This window comes from Penicillium digitatum, chromosome 4 (genome assembly GCF_016767815.1).
Source record: "Penicillium digitatum chromosome 4, complete sequence".
Taxonomy (NCBI): domain Eukaryota; kingdom Fungi; phylum Ascomycota; class Eurotiomycetes; order Eurotiales; family Aspergillaceae; genus Penicillium; species Penicillium digitatum.
This window is the reverse complement of record NC_089387.1, coordinates 671,801-689,620: the sequence shown is the minus strand read 5'-3', so window position 1 is coordinate 689,620 and position 17,820 is coordinate 671,801. Positions and strand designations below refer to the sequence as shown.

General features: G+C 47.0%; 3 protein-coding genes and 5 non-coding genes across 8 annotated transcripts; 5 read left to right on the top strand and 3 right to left on the bottom strand.

The window, feature by feature from the left end:
• Positions 1-665: 665 nt before the first annotated feature.
• Pdw03_tRNA125 lies at positions 666-738 on the bottom strand. Its single transcript has one exon. It is a non-coding gene; the product is annotated as a tRNA-Phe (tRNA).
• Positions 739-1,778: 1,040 nt separating this feature from the next.
• Positions 1,779-1,851, bottom strand: Pdw03_tRNA124. The gene has a single exon. It is a non-coding gene; the product is annotated as a tRNA-Phe (tRNA).
• Positions 1,852-2,803: 952 nt separating this feature from the next.
• Pdw03_tRNA123 lies at positions 2,804-2,876 on the bottom strand. Its single transcript has one exon. It is a non-coding gene; the product is annotated as a tRNA-Phe (tRNA).
• A 989-nt stretch (positions 2,877-3,865) lies between these two features.
• Pdw03_tRNA148 lies at positions 3,866-3,938 on the top strand. The gene has a single exon. It is a non-coding gene; the product is annotated as a tRNA-Phe (tRNA).
• Positions 3,939-4,794: 856 nt separating this feature from the next.
• On the top strand, positions 4,795-4,867 carry Pdw03_tRNA149. Its single transcript has one exon. It is a non-coding gene; the product is annotated as a tRNA-Phe (tRNA).
• A 2,018-nt stretch (positions 4,868-6,885) lies between these two features.
• On the top strand, positions 6,886-7,647 carry Pdw03_0227 (Short-chain dehydrogenase/reductase SDR; the record flags this gene model as incomplete). The annotated part of the gene is made up of 1 exon (XM_014681933.2): positions 6,886-7,647. The coding sequence occupies one exon, from the start codon at positions 6,886-6,888 to the stop codon at positions 7,645-7,647; it is 762 nt and encodes a 253-aa protein (XP_014537419.2).
• A 673-nt stretch (positions 7,648-8,320) lies between these two features.
• Pdw03_0226 (Alcohol acetyltransferase) lies at positions 8,321-9,833 on the top strand (the record flags this gene model as incomplete). The annotated part of the gene is made up of 2 exons (XM_066099544.1): positions 8,321-8,354; positions 8,407-9,833. 2 exons carry the CDS (start codon positions 8,321-8,323, stop codon positions 9,831-9,833), a joined length of 1,461 nt encoding a protein of 486 aa, XP_065957271.1.
• A 2,242-nt stretch (positions 9,834-12,075) lies between these two features.
• On the top strand, positions 12,076-17,764 carry Pdw03_0225 (Eukaryotic aspartyl protease family protein; the record flags this gene model as incomplete). The annotated part of the gene is made up of 8 exons (XM_014681932.1): positions 12,076-12,402; positions 12,458-13,181; positions 13,264-13,524; positions 13,587-14,985; positions 15,041-15,251; positions 15,307-15,780; positions 15,864-16,376; positions 16,439-17,764. 8 exons carry the CDS (start codon positions 12,076-12,078, stop codon positions 17,762-17,764), a joined length of 5,235 nt encoding a protein of 1,744 aa, XP_014537418.1.
• Positions 17,765-17,820: the final 56 nt, after the last annotated feature.

Below are 17,820 nucleotides of genomic sequence, written 5' to 3'. Positions count from 1 at the left end.
CGCAGCTAGTTAGGAGATACCTTTCGAGTGAAAAAGAAAGAAAGAAATTTGCCGATTAAGACATTCACCACTGTAACAACCAAGATGGAACTTCAGGTCCCCATTCAGCTAGAGAGATATCATCTGCCAGTCCATATTCGATGTCTGATTATTCACCAAATCCCCATCCGCATAATGCTCAATCCTATTTCCCCGTCTTGTCCCACCAGTAGTCGAAATTTGCGATCCGAGAATGTGTCGACCAATACCCCCACACAGACCTATACCCTTTCTTAGCAAGCCATTGGTGGCCGAGCTTCTAATGTCATATTCATGGACCTCGAGTGAGCAGTGGTGGACGTGACCTTATGGATTGGAACTCATGAAGAAGGTGTGATGGTTGACATGATTTTCATCACAATCTATGTGGGTATACAGAGACGATTTCTGCTTGATTTTTTTTTCTTTTGAGATGGAGTTTGATATAGAAGTAGTCCGTTGCGACTAAATAGAAGTTTTGGCAAAAGATTCGACAAGTGCTTCGAAATTTGTTGTACAAACATCATAGTGACTTGGCTTTGGGGGGTGATCATTTTGTTTGGAATGGCGAGTGTATGGGTGGGAGTTGTGTGTTTTTGGTCTGACTGTGTCGATTTGACAAAAATTCAACATCAAAAAAAAAGGGATGGGACGAGCCGGGATCGAACCAGCGACCTTGCGAACTTCAATCGCACGCTCTCCCAACTGAGCTATCGTCCCATTTGGGATGAATGAGACTTTCTTATTTAGTTTAATCTTCTTGAAAAACAGTTACGCAGCAGAGTCGCATTGTCATCAGGTTAGAATGGATGGTAAGAACTAGAGCTTAAGTTTAAGGAGAAGGGTTATAAATGGGCCTAAAATGATAACAACTCGGAGAACCGAGTTAGCAATGCTAAGAATGGACCTAAAAAGACATCAAAAGGCCGCGTACAACATAAGCGGCCAACTGGTCTTGTCTATAACTTATGTACTGTTTACTAGGGGAACGTTCGTATAATGAATGGGGTGAGCCAGGAATAAACCGGCGATCATGTAGAGGGGTGATTCAACTGATTCCAACTAATGTATCGCCTATGATGGTTTATGGCACTCAATACCTAAATGTCTTGTTTCCACTTTGATCCCAGCTTCATTGGACTATTCTTGAGCCCCCGCAACAATGTACCGTTAACCCACAAAAATGAAGGTTTTGCAATTCCGTGCAAATCAGTACACTAATTTCAGTATCATCTCTTTCGGGCTTGAGAACTACCGAAAAAGATGGTGATCCAAAAATTTGTTTTGTGTTCCAACAAAGCCTTCGTTTTCTTTCCTGCCTCGGGCTATCAGAACAGGGTGTGTCTGATTAAGGGTCTGTAACTTAATTTTTCTGCCAGGCCCGGGTAGGGTACCCAGGCATTAGACATACAACATAGGCAAGCATTCGGCACTAAGTGTGACGATCTGACCTTTTCTGCTGAATAGTTTCTACTATTAACTACCGCTTATAAGGATTTCTGCCGGATATCTATCTCTATCTTGGTGGAGTTTACATTATTTATTGTTAAGATAGGACCCTATAAAGGTCCTACTAAGCAGGTTTCCTTTCTTCTTCCTTTCTCTCCTGATACTTGATATTCTATTTAAAATGTACTCTTTCGTTTGAAGAACTGGCTGGTCATACTGAGCACTGTAGTTGGTTAACCCGTCGTTATCGTCCATCCCATTTGGTGATCTCCTTCCTTTATAGAAAGGAACAGGAAAAATTCAAAAAAGAATGGGACGAGCCGGGATCGAACCAGCGACCTTGCGAACTTCAATCGCACGCTCTCCCAACTGAGCTATCGTCCCACTTGGGGTGTAAGAATGTTCCAAGAGAAAAACTATATATAATTTTTGCAAATTGAAGTCCCACTATTAATAGATCTATTTTTACAGCTCCAACTTCCTCGCTTGTGGAAACCTTTTGCAGTTTGCTTTACCTAAGGCGTAATAGTTGACTGGTTTTCGCCCCGAGAGAAAGGCCTGGGGACTCTCGGAGAGCGACCTTCCGAGGGATGGACCGCTTCCACTTGGACAAAGTAGCGATCGATCGGCAAAATAGTTTTAACTAGTCGCCATATAACGAGTTTTGTATGGGAGGGACGGCAAATTAACGAGATTAGTATCCGGTGTTTTCAAGTCCCGCAATAGACCCTACATTTCCCAGCCACTTCAATTTCACGGTTTTTCTTCTTGAAAAGGGTCCCCTGCCAATAAATGCATAGGACAACGCGTGTATACATACCGCTGGAATGGTGAGAGGGTGGCTTAAGGAACATGAGATCGATATCGGGGATTAGCCTCTATTATTTATTGCCCGATACGAGCCCTATTGAGTGCTAACAATGTTTATTGAGAGTTAACCTTTTAAAGCCATACCCTAGGTCGGTTGGACTGAGTAGGAGTGAGGCGTATTCGGCCTGTTCAAGCGAGCGACATGCACTATTTAGGATACACTAGATCAAGATCTAATTGGCCACATCTATCTACCCCTGGGAGATTGCTTGCTACGCATAATTAAAAGACCCTATGCGAAATTATAAAATCATTGCACTGCGAACCCATCTATATCATATAATTGTTTACTGCAACATGTACCGGTGGTGTCGAAACCCACCATCGCAGGACCTAGCATCGCGGAGTATTGTCTGTGCTTAGGCAGTGGGAGAGGAACGTTGCTATGAAAGCCGGGTATCCATCGAATGCGGTCCGGTCATGATCTCTATATATTAGATTGGACAGGCAAAATGCAAAAAAAGAATGGGACGAGCCGGGATCGAACCAGCGACCTTGCGAACTTCAATCGCACGCTCTCCCAACTGAGCTATCGTCCCATTTGGGATGCAAAGTTTCATCAAGTGTAATAATTAAGGACGGACATTATCATTAAGTCGTTTTCCCCATATGCGGAGTTTAAAATGGCATCCACGAATGCAGGAGATAACCATGTAAGACCTTGAGGGCATAGATGACTTTAAGAGATGCAGCCCATAAATATTTACATTTGACGGCCTACTATGCCAACCATAGTTCAGGTGGTCTCTTTTGAGGCTGAGGGAACGTTGACTTCTTCCCGATTGTATCTGCAAATCGGAACTAATGAGGCGAGGTACTACGTCCTTGTATGGTATAGTTACTATAAGCCCTTGATAAAAAAAAATATGATAAAATTGGCGGAAAAGCTGCGCTATCACTTCATAGCTGAAATAAGCTGATGTAACTACCAAAAATGTGACTATGGACCTTGTGGTGCACTAACAACTGTGTGTTCTCTCTATTTCCCACCGTTTGCTTGGGACGCTATTGCCGCTTGTGTGGCCTATGGACACTATTGATCGGTAGATAAGTAATTGTTGCCGTGGGTTTTAATTCTCTACGTGTTTGTGTGTCCCCATGTGAACTGACAAGTCAACTATATATTTCGACATGTGAATTTGAGGACAAGCCCTAAGCATGGGTAAAACACAAGCAATCTCGTAACTATTCAATATTTCGCTTATACAGACACAAATAGTCAACACGCATAATATGATACGAATGAAAACAACACAGAATCTAGAATGGACTGTAAAAGATTCAATGCGTTGTACCCGGCAAGCTTGAAAACCGGAAGCGACAATATTTGCAATAAGAACGTAAAACACCTGGGTTCAAGTTCTCAGGAGAAGAACTATATAAGGCACCCATGGTGTTATTTTGTTCAATTGTTGGGTTTTCTTAAGACTCCAACCATCGTAAAAGCTCTAAATTATTCGTAGGCTTCGACTGCAAGGACAGATTCAGGGCTATATTCTTTCATAGTGAGTGTGACATCATCCCAAATGGGACGATAGCTCAGTTGGGAGAGCGTGCGATTGAAGTTCGCAAGGTCGCTGGTTCGATCCCGGCTCGTCCCATTCTTTTTGCATTTTCTTTTGCAACTCGGACTGTCACTGCACGGTGTTGGGGTAACACAAATCCCGATACAGTTGTGTACCCTTTTCTGTGTCAGACTAACCTATAATAGAAAGGGACGTACGGTGTCCACAATCAGTGCAATTCATATCTCTTAACTATAAGATCAAATACACCGGAGATAAGTAAAGACCGAGGATCCAAGCAACTCCAAAATTGAAAGAGGCCGATCGGTTCTATTAGAAGATCCTACATTGATGTATGTAGTAGATTAAAAAGCTGCACCTCTGAGGCCCTTCTCAACTATATCATATGCCATAAGAGGAGCCCGATAAAGAATGAAACTCTGATGTTATATCGTATTCTGCTGCCACATTCATCCCCATAAGGGTCAATGCAGAATCTAGGGATGTAGGATTTAGACTACATTGAAGGCGCAAACCCGATTCCGTAGCGGAAGACACTATTCTTAGCAAGCCAGAATGTATGGTAAGGTTAGGGTTAAAGTTATAGTTCATGAAAACTAACTGGGACCCTCAAACAGAAGCGGGAGAGAAGACGTCTAAAAGACAACTAAAGAGACACGACAAGGCCGACTATTCTTGTCATTTCTTAAGGTTGGTGCTGGGTATATAATTTCCTTTTTTTAGAAAATGCGATCATCGATACCTTTATAATTCCCCGATCAGTGCAATATGATAGTAAAAGGTACATACTGATCTGAAGGAATTTGTAGTAGACTAGAATTGCATGGACTGTGCGATCTAACTGATCATCTACATAGATTGTGCTGGTGTGAACGCAAGAAATAGAATTTAATTTATGTTGTCAATTTCTGGTTCGACCTGCATCCCAAATGGGACGATAGCTCAGTTGGGAGAGCGTGCGATTGAAGTTCGCAAGGTCGCCGGTTCGATCCCGGCTCGTCCCATTCCTTTTTTTGCATTTTTCGCTGCCTAATCCTTGCTTGGAACATCACCCATCAAGTGGGGGGGGGGGGACGGCTCAGTTGCGAAGTGCCCTGGCGATTGAAGTTCACCCCAATCACATCCTTGCCGGTTCGCCGAGGCGTGCCCCTTTGTCTTATTTTGTGCCTTTTCGTATCAGACAGACCGTCTTCCATCATACCTGGTGATAGTCACGGTTGGCGGAGACTGCGTTTCTTTATTTACCCCCAGTTTATATAGTAGTACAATTAGCTCTAGACGCAAGGTGCTGAATACATTTAGTCCCTAACTTTGCGGGCCGTAAAAAAAACCTTCTTTCTGTAGTGGTGAGAGACCGCTTTGAACGTCTTAAGCGCTTTGTACAAGAATAACTATCTGATCGGAGAGAAAACCCCGGACAGCTGTGTTTATGCCATTATAGTAGGAGTCGAAGAAGAGGGAGTAAAGAAGATAACATTAGTTCGGCAGGAAGTCTAGTATCCGGAATCTTAGCAAGACCGCATCCTCATAGCTATATGGATGCAACCCCGGAAGATGCCCTTGGAAGGAGCAACTCTACCAGGAGCATTTTCGAGCGAAGTTGCACAGAGCAAGTTTCGGGCAGTAGCTTCACTGATGGCTTCATCTACCGGTGTGTGCTCCGGGCCTATCTCCTGTGTTGTATGACCGGCTGATGACCCCCCCACGTGCGAATATCAATGTGTCTCTATCAACCTTCGTGCGATAGGTGGATTTAGTGAAACGAGGCCGTGTATCACTGAATGGCTCGATATGTGAATATAAGCTGTGGTTAGGAGTGAGCCAACTGGAAGTAATAATTAAAACCTCATGTTGAGAGCGCGCAGGTCGAGATAATGCATTCGCAGCAAACTAAGCTGATATTTAGGTATTCGAGTTCTCTAAGGCCTGTGATTGCTTCTGACTGAAATGAGGGGGGGGGGTAACCTAGTCTTGCGGGTGAGACTGAGGGCCTGCGAATAGAAGACAACCCACTTTGGCCAGTCCCCTCTTGAGATGTCCCTGGATCAACACTTCCATGTTGGAGCTGAAGGTGGCAGTGGATCGGAAGAAGAAAGGAGCTCTGATCCAACAATTGTTACACCTGGGCAGCAGACTTTAAATGACGCGAGTTGTGCTCGACATGCGGGTGGCTCGTGGCCTCAAACACCAAATTAATAACCGAATGATGGGACTTGTTTGTGAAGATCGTTCTTCTGATGTGACACATCACTCATTCAATTGCCTGAGGCAGATGGAATCCTGGATGAAAGATGAGATTTTGTACGCCTCAACAAAGAGCTGCTTATAATTTAGTCAGTGCTGCATTGGTTGATTTTCTGCGTGAAACCCTGTACTGGTGACTGGAAAACTTTATGCACAAGGTACATACGAATGGCTGTTCCTGGTACACGTTTTAGCAAAACTCATCAGGCGAATAAGGGGTCCCCAAACCCAGTGAACATTCGCAAATCAATTCGCATTTCAGAAGCCCAACCCGGCTTAGTTTGTGGTTTGGCAAGTAGGTGAGACTGGAGAGAAAATCTAATGATATCCGTGGCCCAGGGGGTTGGGGCTAATTTGTTTTGACTTCTTTTGGTTGATTAGGAGCTAATTTTACTCGGGGGCCCGATAGTTTTGGTCACAAGGCAATGGCAGATTATTCCAAGGTGACTATCGAATCCGATCGTCCATCCGTGGATGCAATTGGCCCCTTCGATCGTATATCATCCAGCCACAATGTACATATGCTGATTTTATGGTGATATCTAGTGCAGCGCTTAGTCAATGTGGAGAAACCAACACAGGATCGATTTGAGCGCTTTCTTGATTGGATTCCTTGAAAAAGCAAAATTTATCGAGTGTAACTGATCAGATTCTTGCTGACCGGCCATCCCCTCATTTTGCTCTTCGTGGCCTCCCTACTTTCTTAGAAACACTTTCACCACAGCTTTCCAAATATTTCATTTCGACATACTATACCACAGCCCCTCAATTAGCCGCTATGGCACCCCGTTTGTTGAACAAGATATGTCTCATCACCGGTACAGGCGGTAGCATGGGACGTGCAGCAGCCCTCAAGTTTGCTCAAGAAGGTGCTAAAATCGTCGGCTGTGATATAAATACCGTTACCGATGCAGCAACTATCGAAGCCGTACGGGGGCTAGGTGGTGAAATGATATCCATGTCTTCATGCGATCTTACAAAACGTGAAAACTGCGAGCAACTTGTCGATCTAGCCATAAGAACCTATGGACGCATCGATGTGCTGTACAATAATGCGGGAATAGTTCATATGAGCTGGCTCGACGACGGCAAGGATGATGACTGGTACAAAACAATTGACCAGGAGTTAAGCCTCGTCTACCTGTTGACTCGTGTTGCATGGCCGTACCTGAAGGAGTCCGGTGCCTCCATTATCAACGTTGGCTCTGCCAACGGTTGGATTGCGATTCGTTCAGTGCCTGGTATCGCCCACACAGCTGCGAAAGCTGGGGTTATTTCCATGACACGCCAATTGGCCATGGAAGGGCGTGCGCACGGTATCCGGGCCAATTCGATCTCACCAGGTCTTATCCAGACTCTGCAAACCACGTCTTTGCTTGAGAACCCTGAATGGGCCTCAGAAATGACACAGAAGATCATGGTTGGCCGCATCGGTCAGCCAGAAGAGATTGCGGCTGTTGCTAGCTTTCTTGCTTCAGATGAGAGCTCCTATATCACTGCTGCAGACATTCGGGTCGATGGTGGTATGACAGCCTGGTAGTGGAGTTATGCACACAGAACATAGGCACTTATAATTTGGTAACTGGCGATTGAGATCAATGCATATCATATCAAATGGTGTTCATCTTTGTGTTGGCCCCGATCTATACTTTCTTAGAGTTGACCCGGAAGGTTTCTCTATTGGCTACAACATCCCCACTGGGACAAGCGCTTGGAACACAGCTCATCTGTTCTTATGCTGTGTATGCCTATGTGTGCAGCTCTTTCCGATGTTCTTGAGCTTCGCGAGTTGTTCGAGTCTCCCGAGCGGGCCGCGATCTCACTCAGAAACCTCATCACCGGTGTGGGTTAGCGACTTCACCTGGCCCGGGGGTAACAGTGCCTCTGATTTGTAATCTGTCAAAAACCTCAAATACGGCCTCCCTAGGCCATAAACAGGAACCTTGGTTTTTGTTATGGTCTAGTGGAAAGTACGCTGTATTTCGTTCAACATAATCCAACCACAACTGGGCCGTACAACGTACTCAATTTGACCACCTCATCGTGCGCCTATGAAAGGTGTGCATATAGCCTTGCAGATTGATGCAAAGAATTCTCTTTTTCGCTGTTAAATATCTCCCAAGATGAATATATCCGGAAGATAGTTAAGCCGACATAGTTCCCTGCAATCTGGCAGCACAAGGTGCTCTTATGCTAGACAGTCGTTGTATAGAATGTCAGACCCCATCAAGTTCATGAGACTTGCAAGTCAGTAAAGCTCCTTTTTTGAATTACCTTAGTCGGGCTAACCAGAAGCCAGGTCCCAATGAACGCCGTACGATTAGTCGCGAAGATGTTGGCTATTACAACGCGCTCGTCATAGCAGCAGTCTATGAAATTGCGAGCGAACATGTAGACGTTAGCACCACCCAGTCATTTCTTGCACCTTTGAGACAATGCATCGGGAAGTACCCATACTTAAACGTGGTCGTCAAGGACAAGCATACCGAGAAGCCAGCATATGAAGCGGTTTCTAGCATTGATCTCCACGATCATGTGTTTATAATCCACGAAGACGAAGCCAGTAACAATGGCGAGACAGCAAAAATGGAGAAGATTCTGCCAGCCATACTCGACCGGCCATGGCCTGCTGATATCCCACCTTGGCGAATTGTGGTCCTCCCTTTGGTGTCACCACAAGACTCCACAGCGAAGCGATGCTTTGTCGCTTTCGCGTTTTCCCATGCTCTCGGCGACGGCATGGTGGGAGTTGCATTCCACCGCACCTTCCTAGATGCATGGCGCCAGACTACTAGCGTGGACAAGAATGCCTCTTTCTTAGTGACACCGCCAAGTCAAACGCTCCCGGAACCCTTTGACACACCTGAAAGGCTCCCCATATCCTGGAAATTCCTCCTTGAGCCACTGATAGCAGTTTACTTGCCAAAGTTTGTGGCCAAACTTTTTGGGCTCCGTGCATCTGCCAGCACCCTAGATGCCGGTACTTGGATTGGGTCACCCATGTTCTTCGATCCGGCAGCTGCCCTCCAGAGTAGAGTAAGGCTCCTTGAGATTGAGGCCCCGCTAGTCCAAAAGGCCCTGCAAACGTCAAGAAGCCATGGCTCCAAGCTCACGGCAACGGTGCATCAGATGGTCGTTCGCGCGCTAAGCAGAGCCATTCACAGCACCGACGTCACCAATTTTGTCTCGGGGACACCTGTTGATATGCGAGCGTCCATTGGGACGCCAGGTCTCACATGGGGTCTTTTCGTATCTGGCTATTACGACGTACATCCACGGGTACCGAATGCGAAAGAGCCTGGTTTGTCCGAGGAGAGGTGGACAGCCGCGAGTTTGATGACGCAAAAGCTCGCTGAATGTGGTGCGAGGCTGCAAGATCAAGCCATTGGCCTGCTGAGATATGTCCCCAGCATCCGGAATTGGACATTGAGTAAAATTGGACAGAAACGGGACTCTTCATACGAACTGAGCAACTTGCTTGCTTTCGACAACACGGGTGACGGTACAGATCAAAAGTGCAAGGTCAGCAAGATGGTGTTCTCGCAGCCTGGCAATGTTACTAGCGCACCACTGGTTTTCAATATCATCAGTGTCAAAGGGGGTAGCTTGATGTGCACAGTGAGTTGGCAAGCTGGAGCCTTAGGTGTGCCGGTAGAGGAGGAAATGTCCTTGGTTGATGATATATGCTCATCAATTCGTGCGGACTTTGAAGCCCTGACTGATTAATGTTCCACCCAGCCAACCCACGGCCCTTTGTTCATATTCTTAAACTTGTTCAATGTAAACAGTTGTTGATAATTCTGCCTCAGGCTGAAAGAATCTCCGCTTCTTCATGACTGATCTATGGTCCTTTTCTCTCACCAGCTTAGTCTGATCCAGAATCTTAATTGCCTCTCACCTGTTCTCGAGATCCTGAGCCATTTGGTCGTATCCACTCGATCTTCTGAGCACATTTGTGTTGAATAGCTAAGCAGGGGGAATAAGCTGCTGGGGCTCGTTACCATGGGGGGAAGATCTCGTCGTATCGCGAGCATCACTTTATGCAAAACTTCAACTTCAATGCGATACCACATGCAAACTTCGGCCAAGCATCTGACGAGCTTGCTGTCTTCCCCCACAATTTCGACCTCTCTCGTCGTTACACGAAGACTAATACACACACACTCGTGAACGGACACGCGTAGGTTTCCAGGCAGAATAGCGGTTAATAACAGCCCTATCACAGGAGTTATATTGTGACGCAGTTAGGACGAGACGCCAGCAACGTTTGGTGCGCGTCATTCCCTTGGCCACACACCGTGCATAGAAAGACCAATCGGTTACTTCTAGCACCACGCGCACAAGGGGCGAGGATGGACAACCAAAAAAAATTCAGAAAATCTATTACGTGCGACGTTTCCTTTCATCACCGGACTTTATGCGGGAGGGCTGAGAAGAATAACGCAAGGGCTAGTTCATTTGAGGTTGAACAGCTAACAAGACACATTCGGCATCACTATTCTTCGTACCGAGATGACGAAAGCTTTCTGAGACATCTGATAGATCAAAATCTTTTGAATAATGGCCGTAAGGCTACAATTTGACCCTGTCCTCTCACAGCCGGACCCTCCTGCTTTCCCTCGAACCCATCTTGTTTCAATAGACACAACCAAATCATTGGGAGATCTTGTGCGCAGTAAAACTTCTACATATGGTTGTGCTCCGGAAGGAAAGTTTATGGCCCTGTGCCATCTCGCACACTCAGTGATAGTTTACATTCAGGGAGGTCAGCCAATTTTTATGCTGAGGATGATGGATCCCAACCTTCCCAAGAGATGACCGCGCGACCACCCGATATGGCTAAATCATTCAGGAAGGAATGGTTGGCTCTGTTATTTGGGACCTCCATTCATGTAAATCCCTTCTAGCAGTTGTTTCCAAACTTTGGTCACGACATACGAATGCGTAGATGTCCTACAGCAAAGTCCCCTAATCGAACAAGTCGGTCATGATATCCTACACCTACTAGATTTCTAGGTTTTTCGTCCTAGTCATCTGCTAATTCAAGAGTCTGTGTAAGTGACCGACCATCCAGCTTTTGTACAGATAACCGACCCGCTATGAGTCTATAGAAACTCTTCCCAGGGGTTGATGTAAGGATCAAAGCATTCCGGAGTGCAAGGTGACGAAAAATTGAGCGGTGACGCATCGGTGAATCCACCAAACCAATTGAAGTCATGTCCCATGGACTAAGCTCCTAGCATACTTCCCTTCGTATGTCTGACGTATTAACAAGACGTGTGGTTTCAAAGCAGGCGAAGAGCGGAGTGACCGACATGAATGAGATCATCTCCCGCAGCTGTTGCAGGGTTATTGACTTGTTTATCTTTAGGTCTGGAACGGGCCGAGGCCCGAGGCCCAACGGCATGCCGTTGGCTTTTAAACATCTTCAGTAGGACTTTTACTTGCATGCAACGTAGAGTGCACCGTGTACCCGTAGATATGCAACGGGTGACGTTTTTCAAGTGAACCGCTACCCAATGGCAATGCTAATCCACAGTTGGGTAACGAGTCAGAATTGTGACACGTCGGATGGATCAATCCTATCTTATATCATACCGAAGAAAGAGTGTCAAGCGAATCACTTGTCTTCGCCAACTACACCGCTCCATGGGTAGCTACTGACCCAATGTGATACATCGAGATCCCCTCACTTCAGCACCTTTACGCATTGCATTGTTCACTGATGCGGGGCTACCATCAGTTGTGCAAGTTTGACGACCGTGGAGCTGCTCAATTGTCCAGTAATGTCAGAGGTCATGGGAATACCCACACATTTGTTTCGAAACTTCATCCGAGACAGTGAGATATTTAAGTCAAGTCTGAGCTGCTCCAGAGTCGTCAATCTCTGCTTTCACTGGAAAACAGACCAAAAGGAGAGACCCAAAAAACCTCTCCAACAAAGAACTTTTCCTTATCAAAAATTGTCATGTCTAATGAACTTCAAGAAGCATTTGACGAACTGGTCTTGGGGACCAGCGCTCTAGAGGCTTTCCCCTTTGATGACTTTGCGAACCGACTGCATAACAAAGTCCGAGCATGTATTGGAACAGAAAATAACAGCGATGCAGTACAGAAATATATCGAAAGGGCGCCAAATTATCCCCCCGAAGACTCTGATTCCGACAGTTCTCGTCTCGATGGATTCGAGGCATACGATCTTCTTTACCGACTGTCGTTGCCAGCGGCGAGTCACGGAATTGCCAGTGTTGATGGTAGTCTCGACTCCGACAACTTGAGGCGTTTTATTAGCGCAGTAAGCTTATCCTTCCTTTCCAAATTCTACCAGAGAAAGCGGCTAATGGGAGCAGGACAACTCAAAGCTTCGCTATCTCGAGTCTTTGACAAATCTGATGAGCTTCTGTCTTGGGGAACATGTCGACTTTCAGCTCAGGTCTCAGGGTAAACGTGACCTGAACGAACTCTATCATATAGATGGGTTCAAAGAGTATGTGCTGGAACAAATCGTAACCGACGAGTTTATCACCAATGAGATACGAAGAGATATTGCGAGGGGTAATCATCTTTTCAGCATTGTGTGGCTCCTGCTCGCGGATTACTTTGAAAATAGGGAATTTGCCTTTCGCAATTCCCCTGCCTCGGGACCTGACTTTGAAAACAAAGCGAGTCACAAAACTCTCAGTCGATGGTCTTATACTCTGTGGGCTACGGAGGGCAAAGGAAACCCTGACAGAATGGATGAGGTGGTGACGTTCTGTGGGAAAGTGGCCACGATCAGCATTTGTCCTCCAAACTCCACAACTGGCTTGCAGCGCCCGACATCTGTCACAACAGTAATGAAGTCGTTTTATAGCCAGGGTATGAAGGCCCCCAGAGATGATGCATATACAAAGGAATTGCAAAACAGCTTGGATCGACTCTCGGACAATGAAGAGATCATCAACGAGTGGAAGTCTTATTGTGACACCCTTGCAAGTAGCTGGGAGATTCAAGTTCGACACTACTGGAACAAAGCATTCTTCCACCTCTTCCAGGAGGGGCAGTCTCGTGAAGTCAAGTTTTGGATAGCTACCGGTAAGTTGCGCCTGAGCGCAGTGCTGCGTGTTGCGTTTGCGTTTGCGCCTGTGAGAGTGTAGACTTCTAACTGTCGATATAGCATCCGATGCCCAGTGGAATTTGTATTTGTGGGATAGTTATCTGCCTGTGCTGGGCAATCCATATGACAAGCGGAGTATTAGAACCCCGGGTTGTCATATTCTTCCGGGGACTCTAATTACGTTCTCCGATGGTGAATCGCGAATGGTGGAGGATGTCTCTCCCGCTCATCGAATCTTGACCCAAGTAAATCCGAACAAGTCTGCTACAGCCGTTGCTTATCCTGTTGATCAGCCAGTGAAGACAAAATTGATGAGACTCAGTGAGTTTTTTTCACCCAAAAGAGGAAACATGGAAAACTTTCACTGACTCAAATTTATCCAGACGGAGAGGGCTCCTTCTTTCCAAGCTCGCAGGTTTTTCATACGCCTACTGGGCTGCGGGCAGCAGATCCCGAGGCTGCGCAGATTTTGAATCCATTCCAACGAATCGGTCAACTGGATGTGGGACATATCGTCTTCCGTCTTCAAGGGGAGAAGTATGAAGCTGTGGAGGTCAAGGCAATTGAGCAAACAAAAGAAACCACCTTGGATCGTGTCTATACTCTCGCATTACCTGGAGACGAACAGACGCTTCATGTCCACGGCTATCTGGTCGAAACAAATGCTCCAGGCCACACTTTGAGGCAAACCATCAATGCGCTGCGCAAAGTGCCAGGTAGCAGAAGACTAGGAGTTTTGTCCCATTGCAAAGAGATGTGGCCGATGTTCAAGAAATTTGACAGTCAATGCATTAACCAACGGCTGAACTGGGAGTTATTTGGTCAGTACAAGTCACCAGATGGCAAGAGTCCCAAGGTGAAGAGGTCAGTCTCGTTTAGAGATCAACTCAAGACAGAGAAAGCGCTATCGCGGCCAACAGGTGTTGCCATTGACGGTATTGCGAGAGGGTTCGCTCTTACGGCCCACCATCCCAGCAACCTTCCAGCTGGGTATGAACTTCCAACTCTGAGCCTAGTCGATGGGTATCTCCTGGTCCAGGGCGAAGTGCAGCTACGGAGCACCTACGACTCCCAAGACCGGAGCTTCCACTGGACGCGGGAGCTGAAGCAGCAAAATCTGTTCGAACATGGGTCGGTCCAGATTGACTCTCGAGCAATTTCCGGGAACGGGGTTATTTATGTATCCTCGGAATCAGAGGCCCAAGCTATGCCTGACCGGCATCAGCTTCACCCATTTGTGGCGCATGCACAAAGCTTGGAGTCCCTGCACACCGCTCAGCAGGCATCGGATGAAACCTGGAAATATCTAAGCACCTACAATGTAACTCTTGATCAGAGTCCCTGGCCTGCAGACACCGAGCGAACTGAACCAGTGGACCCAGTCGACGGAGGTACCTTCGAAGATGGTTATCTGGTCAGTTCAGCAAACGTGAAAACACGTGCGTTGCGTCTGCCACTGGTTGAGCAGCTTCGGGAGCAAATCAACCAAAAGTTCAATCAGAAGCTGGGAACGTTCTACAAGGCCATTTCGCAGTTCAACACTGATGGATTGGAGACATTCAAGGTGGTATTCAGCCGTGCACCATTGGTTCCTTTTGTTTCTGACGCTGGGCTCGATCTGAAAAGGAAATTCAGCGTCGGGTTCGAGTCAGACCTGGATATTGATGTGACCCTCCCGACACTGTTTCAGCAGATGAATATCACGTTTGACGTCAGATACAAAACATTCACCGGATACTTCTTTGAATACGACCCGACCAAGCGTGGATACAAGGGTGACCGGTAAGCCTTTGTGACGTTATACGGCCAGTGATCAAGGAAGCTAAGTTGAAAATAGGCATCTTGTCACAGGGACTGCAAAACCCTCATCTGCGGCGGATACAATTAGATCCAGGGTCTCCCAAGCCTATGCATCCGTATACAAGCCGGGTGTGACTGCCTCATTGGATGAGACCTTTCAGCCTGCACCAGTCACCAAGAGCTTGCTGAAAGCCAAACAGACAACCATCGATGACTTGATGGAGCTGAGTGGCTACCAGGAAACTTCGGTAAGTTCTTGTATCACAGATTTGAAAAGAAGACAAGTATAACTAAGTGGGACAGTTACATAACGGCACGCAGCAATACATCCAACAGATGATGTACTACCACATGGACGATGAACAAAGGGAAAAGATCCTCCGGGAGCCAAAGCCCATTATCGGCCAAGACATCCCAGCCAGTCTAGCGGATAACTTACCATCCAAGTTGAAGACCTTCTTCAAAGAAAAATACGCCCCGGCCTTTATATGTCGCTACGTTGGTCGGACACAAAAGTACTCCGGATCTTTCACAGACCAAGAAATCAAGAATCTCTGGTACTGGTGGGAAGGTAATGGTCCCAACAGTCTCTCCCACAGCGAAGAGTATAATGATATCAACCGACTGAGCTCACGAGCGTCCATGTTGGAGAAATATGCTAGTCAACTTGAACCATACTTGAATGACAACCCCGAGAAGTGGGCTAAAGACCTACACACTGAGCTCATCGACAACAAGCATCTGATGGAAATCTGGATTGACAAGCCAATACAGAATGTGAGTATACCAATTCCTCATACCCCCAATTTTATACACCCATCTTCAAGGCTCTAAGCTAAACGACGCTGCCACTTCACCAGGGCAACAACGTGATCAACAAGCAATGTAACATTCTGGATGCGCTGGATCCGGGCCCAGACTGGGCAAATCAATTTTTCACCGAGTTTATGGCAGTGGCATTGGAAGAAGGCGGCGCAGCCGCAAATATCGATGATAGTGACCAGGACAGCCAGTATAAATGGGTCTATGATTCCATGAGCGATCTCATACAGGCCATTCTCAACGGCGACCAGTGGGTTTCCGAGGATGTTCGCGCAGCATTGCTGCAGGACATTAATGACTTCGAAGAGGCAAATGGCTTGAACCAGCAAGCCGACGCGGAGCAAAGAGCCGCTGCTATATTGGAGAAAAGCACGGTGTTCATGAGAGAACTGACGACTTGGATGTCATATATCGGCAAAGGATTGCAGGCTGCTTTTGGAGGATCTGCTTTGTTCAAATGGGCCGGGGAAGCTTTTGACAATGTCTCCTCCAAGTTTCTTTCCAAGCTTCCGGGAGTTGCTAAGCTGAAGGGGATTTCCAGCATTTGCATGGTTAGTCACACCCCACACCCTTGCGTTGCCAGATTTTCAAGCTGACGTACATATTTTCCTAGGCTGGGGTCAGTCTGGCCTCAGCCGCCGTGAGTCTATGGGGCTTAGTGGAGAATTGGGACTCCATGTCCGATGCTGCGAAGGCAACAGTGATTATCGAAGTCATTGGCATGGTGACTGATGCAGCTGGCAACGCAATCGATGCATTCAAGTCCTTCACTTCCAAGCCTGCTACGACGGCCACAGACCAGATAAACATGGAGGCTCTCAATGAAAGTCTCTCTAGCGAGATACGGGGCAGCAACGAGAAGCTAGGTAGTGTGGCCCAGGAGATCTCAGGACCAGAGGATTTCCGTACCGCAATAGGCGATGGCATTCACGGTGAGGGACTTCCCATGGAGGGTGGAACCAACGAAAGCTGGGACCAAGATGTTTCGAGCATCGCCGAAGATATCCCTCCGGGGTATGAAGACGCGGCTAAGAAGTTCAACATCTCGGGAAACCTACTACGAATTCTCAATATCATTCTTGGCATTGGACTGGTTGTAGCCATGTCATTCTCGCTGGCGAATGACTGGAATTCCATGTCCGATACGGGCAAGGTCCTTGGCGTGTTGAACGCCATTGTCCAGGGTCTGACTGTGCTGCTGGATATCATTGACTTCGCCGCCGAGGCCGGAGTTATTGCTGTTACTGGAACGATGAGTGTGGCTCTGCCAATTCTTGGAGCTGTTCTAGCGGTCATTGGAATAGTCCTCATGCTTGTTCAGCTCTTCATCAACCTCTTCGTTGCCAGGCAACCTCCCCCCGATCCAATTCAGGAGTTCATCGACAAAGTTGGGCATGCGCTGATCAAAACCTTTGATCAGGCGCCCGAGCCAAAGCTCACATATTCCATTTCCAGTACCAGTGTCAGCGCAGATAGTGTCAACACACTCACGATCGAGGGGGTCAATGAGACCAAGAGCGACGTTACCCTGTCGCGCACAACCATCACTCTTTACTCCGGGGATGACGACGTCTGTCTGTTCCGAAACGGCGCAGATTACATCCAGCTGGTGCCTGATGACGATCCTAACCGCGAAACGAGCGGCCATACCTACGTCGCGCCTCAAAAGATCACAGCTGGCCAGTTGCCCACGCCGGCTAAACTAGGAACTACTTCCAATTACTACCAGTATAATCTTCAGGCTGCTGGTCCCCCGAAGGAAAATTCTACCAATCTCACAAGCTTGATACTCAAACATGGGGAGAAACTCAAATCGGTATGGACAGCGGTGGCCAACAAAATAGGCGATGACAAGGAAAAGTCGACGAGCTGGATTGAAGTTATTGAGGCTGGGCTCAAGGACAAGACCCAGCATCAGTTCAAAATCACCCGTGTTTGATCATTTCGGATTTCTTTTAGGTAAATTGAGTCTGAGTTTGGCAAGGCGCATTCATG